The 13,032-nt window shown below is 42.1% G+C and overlaps 2 protein-coding genes across 2 annotated transcripts; both read left to right on the top strand.

Annotated features, from left to right (window-relative positions):
- Window positions 1-346: 346 nt before the first annotated feature.
- Window positions 347-2,280, top strand: LOC111592362 (pickpocket protein 28). The gene has a single exon (XM_023304522.2). The coding sequence runs from the start codon at window positions 476-478 to the stop codon at window positions 2,192-2,194; it is 1,719 nt and encodes a 572-aa protein (XP_023160290.1). The 5' UTR covers window positions 347-475; the 3' UTR covers window positions 2,195-2,280.
- Window positions 2,281-3,799: 1,519 nt separating this feature from the next.
- On the top strand, window positions 3,800-13,013 carry LOC111592355 (rapamycin-insensitive companion of mTOR). Its single transcript, XM_030225931.1, has 13 exons — window positions 3,800-3,877; window positions 4,931-5,141; window positions 5,210-5,755; window positions 5,816-5,969; window positions 6,578-7,462; window positions 7,527-7,715; window positions 7,797-8,005; window positions 8,061-8,849; window positions 8,910-9,034; window positions 9,195-9,433; window positions 9,494-10,137; window positions 10,762-11,696; window positions 11,811-13,013. Exons 1-13 carry the CDS (start codon window positions 3,811-3,813, stop codon window positions 12,647-12,649), a joined length of 5,832 nt encoding a protein of 1,943 aa, XP_030081791.1. The 5' UTR covers window positions 3,800-3,810; the 3' UTR covers window positions 12,650-13,013.
- The last annotated feature ends 19 nt before the right edge of the window (window positions 13,014-13,032 follow it).

The raw sequence follows: 13,032 nt of genomic DNA, 5'->3' as shown, positions 1-13,032 counted from the left end.
CTAAAAATATGCCTAATAATACCAAAAACTAATTATATTTTGAACTGATGTTATTTTTGCCGCTAAAATGCATACAAAATATAAATTTAAGCGGATATAAATAGCTTTCTTTAGTTTGTTGATGAATTATATATGAATGAACTATATATAAAAAGATACTGTTCTAAATATCATTCGAATTAAATACTTAATCTTATACTTATGCACAATTGCATATTATATTAAATGAATTTAAACGTCTATTTAGCAAATTGATACTAATATATCAAATAAATACATAACACCAAGAATAAGCGCTAATGATTTTGTTTCAATATCGTTTTTCTGATCAACGTACTTGTCCTAAAACAACGCGGACCACGGAAAAGAGCACATGCAAGTCAGAAGTAACGGCATTTGTTTAAGCAGCATTGTAACGGCATTTGCCTCATTTGGTGTTTTAGCAACATTGTATTTTTTATTTTTTGTTTAAACCATGTTTGTGCGGACCAAAAGATTTGAAATGAAACCAACTGTAGCTGTAACCGACTCCGACATGGAATGCATCAATTTCGGAATAGATCTGACATCGAAGAAGACGCCCAAGCCAGCAGTTTGCAAGACGGTTTGCAAATGCTTTGCGATCACTTATGAGGACTATTGCCGGCACACCTCGCTGCACGGTGTTCAGTATCTGGGAGAGGAGAAGCGGCCGTTTAAGGAGCGAATCTTTTGGCTGTCTGTGTTCGTGGTGTCCATCTACTGTTGTGCGAACCTAATCCTGAGTGCCTACACTAAATGGAATGAAACGCCAGTGATTGTCAGCTTTGCGGAGAGATCGACGCCCGTATGGAATATACCTTTCCCGGCGGTCACCATTTGCTCGGAGACGAAGCGTGTACTTAAAACGAAAGGCAACAATTCTTTTGTAAATCTGTACAGTCAACTCTCGGCTGATATGCGAGCCTCACGCGTCTTCCAGCCACCAAATATCACATCCATTGAAATGGAGGAGTTCCGTACGCTGCTCCACGTATGCAATACGCACAGCATCCAACAGGAAATGCCAATTATACCTGGTGACAATCTGGACTACTACAAGCTGCTGGAACGCATGTTGCCGCCATTTGACCGCTATTTTTTCTATTGCCGCTGGTTGAGCCGGTTCAATGAGTGCGACAAATACTTTCGACCAACGCTGACCGAGGAGGGCATATGCTATACGTTCAATGGACTGCGCCCCACTGATATTTATCGGAAGGATACCTACCAATATCATCACAGCGTCCAGAATGTCTCACACTCGACTTGGAGTCTGGAGACGGGCTATGATCCAGCGAGCGATGTGGAAACGTATCCAGCTCGTGTGCTTAGCGCTGGCGCCCGATCGGGCATCTTTATGACATTGCAGAGCTTTAAGCAGGAGGTGGACTATGCATGCCGTGGACCCGTGCAGGGTTTTAAGGTGTTGCTGCATGCACCAGATGATGTGCCGCAGGTGTCCAAGCAATTCGTACGCATACCCATGGGCAGGGAGGTGCTAATAGCTGTGAAGCCCAATATGATAACCACATCAGCGGGCATTGCCGAGTACCATCCACTGCGGCGACAGTGTTTCCTCAGCCATGAGCGTTCGTTACGTTTCTTCAAAGTCTACTCCGAGTCCAACTGCCAACTGGAGTGCCTGGCTAACTTCACGTTGACCAAATGCGGCTGTGTCAAGTTCTCGATGCCACGCAGCCTGGACATGCCGGTGTGCAGTGAGGACAAGATCTACTGCTATAATATGGCCGAGCGTGAGCTGTTAGTGCGCGAATTCCATCGCGTTCGTAAACTTAATTCAAACAGCGATATGTCTAGGGATTTGGAAACCGCATGCAATTGCATGCCCGCCTGCACTTCGCTCGTCTACAACACAGAAATTTCGCAGGCCAACTTCGATTTGCATGAAATGTTGGCGGCTGAAGGGGATACGGAGTTCCTACGCGATTATCCGGGCTCTCAGATGTCCAGGCTATCAATTTACTTCAAGCAGAATCAATTTATTACCTCAAAGCGTTCCGAACTGTATGGCGTAACCGAATTTTTGGCCAATTGCGGTGGCATCTTTGGTCTTTTTATGGGATTCTCAATATTAAGCCTTGTGGAGATGTTATACCACTTTACTTTGCGTTTCGGGGTCAACCTGAAACAATTGTTTAAAGTGGACTCATAGTCCAATGCCAGGTGTATAATTTGTGCTGTTCATCCGCAGCTATCATGTTGCGCATGTAAACAGATCAAGTTTTTTTTAGTATGTTAAATGCTGTTTTTTTTTTGTTTTCCTTTAGGGTTTTTAATGTTATTTGTTAATCTTTTCTGTAAAAGCAATATTTTGTTTTAATTATGTCAATTTAAAAATTAAATAAATGTATAAAGTTTATTTCGAAATGAATCATTCTTTGAGCGCCACAGGTCAATTTCGTTGTTAGCACTAAAAATAAGTGTTGTTAGTTCTGGAAGTTTTACTTGTTTTGCGCGCCAATAAAATATCGAAAGATCAATTTTCGTTGCTAATGAATTTCTAAATGAGTCGGAACTAATTTTTTTATTTGAATTTGAAGTGGCGAATACTGCATCGATACCACGCTTAATTCTTTATAAATGTAATATATTGCTATTTCCTTGGGACAAGTTAATTATAGCAGTGCATAATAGCTAAGCCATTAAAATTTGACTATTTTTTGTTTGGCGGGCTTAGTAGTAACGGTACACTTTCATACATTCAAATTTAAATCGTTTTTTAAAAACTTAAAATATAAATGGTTTTACTTAAGGACGCATTAATTTTATTATAATTGAAATTATTATTATTAAATGGATTAGAAACCAAATATTTTATAAAAGTGCATATATGTATATAATTAAAATATTTTGGATATAATGAATTAAACTAAAATGAAAGAAAGTGTAGTTCATATATCTACACAGATTTATTGGGGCTTAAATAAAATTATATTTATTAGCTATGTAGCTGTGAAATATATAAATATCTCATTTGGCTTACCCACATTTCTGATCAAATATCGATGAGTTAATAATGCTCGACTGCCATGTTATTTGGTCTGCAACGATATCTACAAATTATGTCTCCATAAAAATATATCGATAGTTGGGTTATATATGAATTCAACTTTTTTAAAATTATCTTGAAATTTTTTGATACTTTTCAACTTCATAAAATGAATATATAATTAAATAAATTTTATTTTCATATTTTTCTACCAATACTTACCCGATATTTTAATCAATTCTGTAAGTTACTCAAAAATTATTTATTACGGTTAGAGTCGTCCAGGGCGGCATGAGCACAAATGGGCTATTTTCCGGTAGCCCTGTGAGCTATCGATTGTCCTGCTTATTTCAACCAAAAAAAAAAAAAAAAGAAAAAAACGCATTCGCTAGTCAATTTTGCGTTTGGTTTCTGCGCAAATAAAATATAAATATAAACAATATAGCCCTAGTGCTAAACAACTAAATAGAAGTGTACATGCCAATAACAAACATTTCAAAGTGATTGGAACGTGATTGAACGCATTAAAATGCTAATGTTGACCAGCTGTAGGTTAACATCGCTATCAATATCAACAACAGTGCAAACAAGAGTGCCATAAAATGTAGAAAGTAAACAGAGGCAACCCAACTAACATTAAAAGCAATATATTTTTTTCATTTACTCGCGTGCACTTATTATTTTGGTTTTGTATTGGTGAATGGGCGCCGTCACCGCCGTTGCTGCCATAGCCGCCGCCGCCGCCGTCGTCGCCGCCATCTTCGCCGTTGCACTGAGATATGGCCTCTCTACATTCCAGTTGGCGTTTTGGCAAAAAAAGAAGCAAATTACAATTACGCATTAATGGTACGTTATGTGTAGGAAATAATAAATTTTAATTAACATATGCCACCACTTTCATTACATGCATAACAACCATACAGTTGCACACAAATGTACATAGATCTAGATTCTGTTATTGTTGTTATTTCTAGCTATTGCTTGGCTCTGTCTGACACAATAGCTTCCAACAGGCCTTACCCAATAAATATGCAAGCGAAGTCGATTGCGCATAACGGGAAGAATGTTGCAGCACCAGCCGCTTGGCAATATTCTTTTAAATTTTCATCAGTTTCTTGATGATGATGTTGCTGCCAGAAATGGCCTGTTATTTATATAAATATATATATACATATATATAAATATATACACATATATATATATATATATATATATATATATATATATATATGTTATGTTTTGTTTGACCAAATTTTTACTACATATTTGATTTCTATTAATAGACGTCACGTCGCTAACATATAGCCCCAACGATGACGCAGCAAGCTAATAAAAAAACCAACAACAACCAACAGCAACAATACACATTTGTTGTTAATTTATTTTCCAAGTACAGTTGGTTCTGTGTCTCTGTTTCGTTGCAACTAGAAAAGAAAAACAACTGCTATGACACTCACTCGAAATTCACGTGCGCCGGCAGCATTGGCCTCTGATTAGATGCGCTCGTGAAACAATTTCACTTTGATAAATAGCCCGTTTATTTATTGGTATTTAGCTGTTGTCAGTGTACGAGACCTGCATACATATATACACCATTTACAAATATATGTTATGAACAAATCTTGTCAATAAACTAATAAATAGTTAATTATTGATAAGTAATATGAATAATATATATCGCAGTGTAACTAAAATGTTCAGAATTTCAACTAAAAGTTAACAATTTACTAAACTGTCTAAAGCTTACTATATATATTGATAGACATAATCTGTTCGTAATGATCCGATATTCCATTTTACTTCTTCAATTCTGTTTTTATATACTATAATTTGAGTTAATGAAAATTATTAAAGCTGCTAGCCATTCCATTCATATTTATTATTTTATTCTGCTCACAGTTTCACAAGATCCCGAGGACTTTTACCGTTTAGATCCAACGAAATCGGCAGCTGAAAATGCCTTTGACATCTATGCTATGCTCTGCATGGAGGAGACGCGGGACACGAAGCGTCTGTTTCTGCTCAATGCTCTGGCCTCCCTATGCTTGGCGGCCACCTCAGGATCGCCGCACAACAATATACGTTTCAGCACTGAGGAGCTTCTTTACTGGTGAGTAGTGTGTACTACTCCATCATTTTCAAGATCGCTTCCTAATTGTAATTAATTGTTATTTGCAGTCTAAGTGCCTCACTGGTGCACACATTTACGCAGGTACGTGCCGCAGCGCTTCGTACCATTCGATATACGCTGAGCACGCCAAAGGATATCAAGACGTTCAATTCGCTGCAGTTGCAGCATCTGCTATGCCGTTCCATTGATCTGATGCTAAAGAATGACGATGAGCGTGTGCAGGCGCTTAAGCTGGTGCGTAAAATGCTGGCGATATCACCGGAAGACATTAGTCCAGTGGTGGTCAGATGCCTGGTATCCTTGGCCGACAGCGGCATCGAGGAGAGCGACAATCTGCTGCGTGCCTGCCTAGCGACGCTTGCTGAATTTGCTGTGCTTAATCCGGCACTGCTCATTGTATGCGGTGGTGTTTCGTCTATAACGCGGAATGTGTTGGAATGCCACAATCCACGCATTGCCGAAAGCCTCTGCGGGGTGCTGCTTTATCTACTTGAATGGCCGCAGACACGAAACATTTGCGGCGTTCGACTCGACTGCTTAGCGGCCCCTTATTGTGATTTCACCTATGGACTAGGCATCATGGATAAAAACAAGTTAGTTGCCAAACGATGGCCATTCATCAAATACATTTATTGACTTCCAAATCGTTGCAGAGATGCACGCGAGCTGCGCTATACCAGCTGCCGACTGGCTTTACTTTCTGTGTTACGCAGCTGGACAGGCACGCTCGAATTCTGTGATCCAAGCAAACCTTCAGGCTTAAAAGCAATAGTTGACGCTTTATATTTAAATCAAATTGAAGTTCGAGTAAGTATGCACCAATCTATTAGAAACGGATTTGTACATTTTGGTAGTATTGCCGAAGACCAGTCTTATGTTATCTTTACTTTCTTTGAGTATGGTCGAGCTTATGCAGTAGCTGTTATCTAAAATATATTTATTACATAGTAGTTTGAAGCAAGAGAACCTAATTTGAATTCAAATGTAAACTTTAAATCTATAAAATTAAATCAAACTCTCCATTTCATATAAATAATATTTTCTTTGCTAAAAAATAAAATTTCTTAAGTATTGTAATGTGAATTATATAATATCCAGATATATTTATGCAAACAGTCGAATATTTCTTATCTGCATGTAGTAGATTATACCATAAATTTATTGCGGTTAATTCTTGGTTTTAAGGAATGTATGATGGATGAGATTTTGTTATCTGTAGTCGCTGGCAAACAAAAGCATCAGATTGACTCAGCTCGTCGTTCTGGTTATATATTAGATATATGTATATATTATTTTCTATTCTTCATCCTTTGTATTAATATTTAAACTATTAAGGGAATTTATAGTTGGGGATTAAAATAAGATGCCTAAAGTGCTATATAATAATTGTTTCTCTTTCTATTTTTTCCTAATAGAAAGCAATTTTGGATTTGCTTTACGAGCTCTTGTCGGTGCCGCAACCTGGCTGGACTGATGATTATGATGTTGCGTTGCAAACAGTTGATCCGTCAGATTTCCAGGACTCTTGGCTGCTGAGCAACGGCTTTGTGTCCGCTGAGGGACGATCTATATTACCAAGTTTGGCAGCGCGTGCGCCGAATGTGGTTGAACAGCATTTAGCGCTGTTGCTCTACTGCTTCCTAGAGACGGGACTGCTCAATGCGCTGGTCGAGGTGGCCGTTGCCCCCGATCAGTTTGTGTCGGTGCGCGCCACGGTGTTAATTGCGAAAATCCTGCAACTGATGCACACACATCTGCCTGCGGATATATTCAGCACAAGTCCAGCGCTGCCAACGCTCGTTGGACATGCCACGCAAGGTAATCAGCAGGCAAATGCCGCTGTCGCCGCGTTGCAAAACTATCAGAAGATGCTGCGGCAAAGGCCGGCATCGTGCAGCTTATTCCTTGATAGCATTATACAGGGTGGTGCGCTCATACAGACGCGCCTCTTTCGACGTAATATCAATGCACAGGATCAAAGCAGTGCCTTGCAGCTGCAGGACACAGCTGGTGCGGCAGCTGCTGCCGTGGCCGTTGCATCCTCATCGTTTACAGCTGGTTATAGAGGCGCGGCTACGCTCGATAGACAGCGGTTGGACTCGGTGTCATCTAGCGATGAGTCCAATTCGCAGGCATCGAGTTCTCTACGTTCGAGTTTTAGACTGAAGCGTAAGTTTCTGCCGCAGGTGTTCAACCTCGACAATTTGCGTGCCTTAAATCGACTTCTGCACGAGTCCCATGTGCTGGCACAGGCGGATGCGAATGCCTGGGACTGGGAGGTGATCATCACTATACTGAGAGTAAGCATTAAATACATGTAACAATTCACATTTGCCTTTGCTAACTTTGCTCTTCTTGTCTCAGTCGAATTTTATACGCAAACTGGACTATACGCCGGGCAAATTCCTAAATAAATTCCTAAAGCGCTTAGTGGACTTCTACAAGCCGAGTAACAATAGCTTTTCACATCAAGATCTTGTGCCAGGTCAATCAATGCCATCGTATGTGGGTGCTGGCCTCGACCTGATTGATGTGCTGCTTAATAGCAGTGAGGTAATTATTCTTTATTACAATTTCGTTTTCTTTTTTATATAATATAATAATATATGTGTGTCTTTCTTTTCGTTGATACAGCTGGAGTGTATGCGCTATATAACGGACTATTTTTCTGATGTCAGCCAACATCTGCTGGCAGTGACCACCTCAAGTCGAGCCCACGACTGTCTGTTTAGTCCACAGCATATGAACAACACAATGTGCCAGCAATATTTTCTGTACATTGGGCGCATGTGTCGCAGCATTAAAGGCATTGAAGTGCTTAAAAATACAACCGTATTTGAATAGTAAGTATCATTGATTCAGTCTTTTGGTCCTATACTTACCACGTTTGTTCATTAGTCTAATTACTCTGGTGCGGCATACTGATCATGTTTGCTATGTAAAGCTGATTGTCTCTGGGCTGAACTACCATGAGAAGCTACCGCGGCAGGTGCTTGAAAAGGCGCTTACGCTCGCCAAGACGCGTAGTGGTAGACTGTATGCCACACAGTTTCTGGCCGTATTGCTGCGCGCCCGTTTGCCCAACTTTGAAGTTTGGGGCTTACCACTGATCATACAGCAGACCAAGGATGCGGATCGCAGTGTTGTACTGGCCGCAATGGATGTGCTCGAGGAGGCATGCCATGACAAATACTATCTGGAGGAGATTGTTAGTCTCTGGCCCAATCTAAAACAATTGGGCGATGTGGGTCGATTGGTTATGGCTCGTTTCTATTCGCTATCGCGCGGGTTGAACAGCAGCAAAGCGCACATCGAGGAAGAAATCAAGTATTGGCGCACTGGCTACAACAAGCGCTACGTCCTGCTCGTCGAGGCAGAGACGCACTCCTGTCTAACGTTGCATGTACGCAACGAAGATGGCTACTACTCCAGGCGCAATTGCAACCAGAGAGCACAATTAGTCCCGCCTAATATAGCGCCTCATCTCTATGGCCAGATGGTGCAGACCACCCAAGGCATGACGGCGCTTCGAAAATATGCCGATTTGCCACAAGTGCTTGAGGTGCTAACGCGTGGCAAATGCAACGACGATGCCGAATGCCTTGAACTAAAAGCGGCTATATGGGCTCTAAGTCATACTTCAACGCATTCAAATGGCATCGATTACTTTGTGGAAATAGGAGCCAGGTAGGTCTAACAGTATATGCGTCTTTAACTAGTTATAATAATGGCTTTTTACATTTGCAGGCTCTATGAAAAACTTATACTCCTCGTCACTAAATGTGAGGTGTATTCGGTGCGTGCCACTTGCTTTAGTGCATTGGGTCTAATTGCTGGAACTCAGGCAGGCGCCAATTTGCTTTTCAAGCTAAGTAAGTTATGAATGTTACACATATAACTATGCCAACGTACATAAGTTGTGTAAATTGTAAAATAGTCATTTAATGGAATGTTTTTATGATGGATGAAACGAGAGAGAGAGTGGATTTTAAATCAAGATTGCAAATATTAATAGATGTATTTTGTTTATAGATTGGCTCAGCGTGCGCCACGATCGGAACACAATGTGGCCCGTTCATCAGCCAGAGGACTGGATGTCCAGTCAATATACTCCGGTGCGGCATCACTATGAGGATATGCCGCCGTACAACTATATGGGAATTGAGGATCAAATCGATGCTTCCTATGATGCTGGCAGCTGTTGGAATTTACAGGATGCCAATACTACAACAACAACGACTACAGACAGCGCCCGGACCACGGTTGAAGAAGTATGCTGTTAGCCTAACAGTATTAATAGCTACAAGATTAATATGCCTTCAACTTTTTAGCTGCAGTTCACTCGACCGCTCAACATTAGCGGAGTCGCAGCCAAATCCAAAACTCTACCGGAAGGCAGCAATGTGCGCCAAGGTAAACATCAACGCTCACTGTCCGAATCGAAGACAACGGATGTATTCAGCCTCATAGGCGGTGGTTCTAGTGCGCCAGGTGTTGGTTTCTGTCCCATGCACTATCAGCATCGAATACGCTACAATTCGTGCACCGACTCAAATACGTCGGGCGTCAGCAGCTGTGAGTCGGTTACAGGCAGAACGGCAGCTGCAGCCGCTGCTGCTGGTGTTATCAACGTGGGTGACTTTCAGCAGTTTCCACTGAGTCCCATACAAAGTATGTCCAATCTGCAAGAGATGCCGGCTTATCACGCCGCCAAACTGCTGCGTCGAACTTCCTTGTTGGGCACCAGTTTCCTGCAGCCCGCACTTAGTCCTATGGCTATGGAGGGATATGCAAAACTGCGTTCTCTGCGCGCTCGCAGTCGTCCGGTGTTCTCAGAGTCAGCTGCGGAACTCTACGACTTCATAGACATTGTGGATCGTGGTGAGATGCAACCACGGAAATACTCCTGGGGCGAATCCAACCGACGGATTAAGGTTCGCAGCTTGGATCGACAAACGATGCTTAACGTATTCACGTAAGTGCAAACTTAACACGCTTATTCAATAAACTTATCTAAAGATATGTTTTTTAAAAAGTATATATATTTACGTCACACTGGATCTTGTGCTTCCATCACTTTGTTTATCTGTTTGATACCATGTAAACTTCTACTCGCCCTCTCTCTCTTTTACCTATCTCTGTCTGTAACCCACAAACTACCTAAGCAGAGAGCACTCTATGTGCATGTGTATATGTGTGGGCAACGAATGAGAGAGAGAAAGCTGTATGCCGTATGCAACAGAGCGAGATCGACAGATTCCACCATTATAAATTTGGTTCCTAAGCACAGAAATGATTAATATATGTTATTAAATATAGAACCGTCTGATGCATAGTGCCCCAAGCCCCATGCTGTTAATGTTCTAATCTAATCTAAAATTAGACAGTCAATGTATCAGAACCGTTAATTAGTGTAATTATTAGTCGGTCAAAAGGTTGAAAATTGCTAAGCTTTAAATGATATATATAGATAAAGGCTGATAGAATATCTCATAGTGAAACCACACATATATATACCAATTATAAATTTAACAATATATTTGTTTACTTGTCTAGAATGCTTAATCGTAATATTAACGTTGGTGTTTTTGTTTTGCAGACGTCTCTCGTCGGAGGAACTGCAGGTGCCTTTGCCTTCGTTAAATACGCCCAAGTTTCTGCCGCAGAATGACCTGCAAGGACCGTGCTACACGGGCATCTGCTTGCCCAAGAATGCGCTCGATTTGTTTCCGTCGCGCAATCTAAGCCGTACTTATGTCTCATGTGATATCATTGATCAGGACTTAATGGGTGTCAATTTGCTGGGCGCGCGGCCACAGTTTTTAACGTGTCTCAACGATTCCATCAATAATGAGGGCGGTGATGAGTCCTCGGTAATATCATCGCTATCCGATGTCTCATCATCGGCTAGTCGACGGCCATGCAAATGGCAGCAGGGCGCCAAACATGCGCGCAGCCAATGCCTTTATTGTACGCGCTCGCGCCGTCAACAACGGCTGCAGCCGCAGGCCCAGGCCCAGGACGCCAACAGCAGCAATAGCATGGGCGCCACGATTGCTCCATGCGAACTATATAGCAGTGCATCCGCGACTCTTGTTGCTGCTGGCATGCAGGCCGGGCCAGCGCTGGCTCGCAAGAGTACTGGAAAATCGGGCGGTGCCACTACGATACAGCTAGCGGATATGAGCTTTCACTCGCCCGAAAGCATATTGAGTGAAGAGAGCCTGCCGGATAAGTTGACCGCGTCCATTCTCTACAATGTGCAACGCATGGCCAATCCTGTTAGCGCGAAGCAGTCGAAAATGGCATTGCTCGAGCTTAAACAGAAACATCCGCATGCCTTTCAAGACATTTGCTTATATTCGGAGTCGTGCAAGACGCTTGGCCGCAGTAGCTATCGCATGAGTGCGCGACGCTTTCTGCAGGAGCTCTTTCTAGATTTGAAGTTTGATGCTTTCTACGTGGAGCCGCAGCTTATTATCACGGCTCGGAAGCAGCCAGCTGACGACCCAGTTGGATCCCTATCTTCTGTTGGCACAACAACATTAACAAATTCAACAGCGACAACATCAACTGCAGCGACAACAACAGCAGCAACCACAACACCTACAGCAGCAGCAGCCACAGCTACAGCAGCAGTAGCACCAGCAGTAACAGCAATTCCTTCAAATGCAACTTTGTTATCGCATAAAGCACAGCTGAAGCCAAAGCAGACGGCTCAACTAGCGAGCGTGTATGAGACTAGTTGGGAAAATCTATTGATGGACCAATCGCCGCGTATTGGCGCCAACAAGACAACTTATTCCGGATTGCAACATCGGACAACCCCGGCGACACCCCGCAATGAGCTGCACATTGACGATGCGACCGAGGATGCTATGAACAGCGATGATGATGCTGGCGAAGATGTCTGTGATGGAACCGTTGACGATACACAGGTCGGCAGTGTAACCGCGGCAAATCCTTCCCGCCCTGCCCTTCAAAATTCTAAGTGTTGCAGCAGTGGTACGATAAGTCAAAAGCTGGAACCGCCACCGCTGACGCTGACGATGCCAACAACGACGACGACAACGACCTTATCATCATCAGCTGCAACCACTCCGACAACTCCGAATATTGAGAACGAGAATCGTCAGTATACGCGCGGACGTTTCTATACGCTGGAGCTGGATCTGAGCTGTACGAAGAATAAATTTCCAATCACGAATCGCAATCGAATGACAGCCGTAAAGACGGACCAGGGATCAGTGCTGAGGTCAATGATGGCACGGCAAATAAGCTTGGATGACGCCACACTCTTCTACCCCTCAATGACCAAAAGCTTGGCGGCATCTGTAGCAAAGCCTGTGGGTAGTCTTTACTGTGAGAAGCGTCTGCAGAGCTCCAAATCGGAGGCTGTGCTGGATAGTGGTGGAGGTAGGGGCGGTAGAGGGGCCTGCAACGTACCCAATGATACCATCAAGTGGACGCCACCCAAACGGTGTTAGATGGTAAACTGATCCCGATCCATATCCAGATCAAACAAACAGCATCAATGCCCGCCCTGCAAGTAACTAGACTTTTCTTTAATGGATTAAGTTCTTTTAGCTAACGCGATAAGTTGTCCAAGGTTTATATTTTTTTAAATTCGCTGAGCGATTTATGTAAGTTGTGCATATATAATATATACATATATATGTACAATCACAAGGAAAAGTAGAGGCAGAAGAGAATACACACATCTAAATATACATAAACCCATTATAATAATTAAATAATATTATATGAAAAGTAACTATTTTCTGTAGATTTTACAATTACAATTAATATTATTGATAAATATTTTCTTTAAATAAAATTCATTACCGTTAAGCGACACAAATAATCCAAA

This window comes from Drosophila hydei, unplaced genomic scaffold (genome assembly GCF_003285905.1).
Source record: "Drosophila hydei strain 15085-1641.00,03,60 unplaced genomic scaffold, DhydRS2 tig00008150-arrow-arrow-pilon, whole genome shotgun sequence".
NCBI classification, from domain to species: Eukaryota; Metazoa; Arthropoda; class Insecta; order Diptera; family Drosophilidae; genus Drosophila; species Drosophila hydei.
Note: the sequence above shows the minus strand (reverse complement) of the source record. Positions and strands in the feature narration are given on the sequence as shown.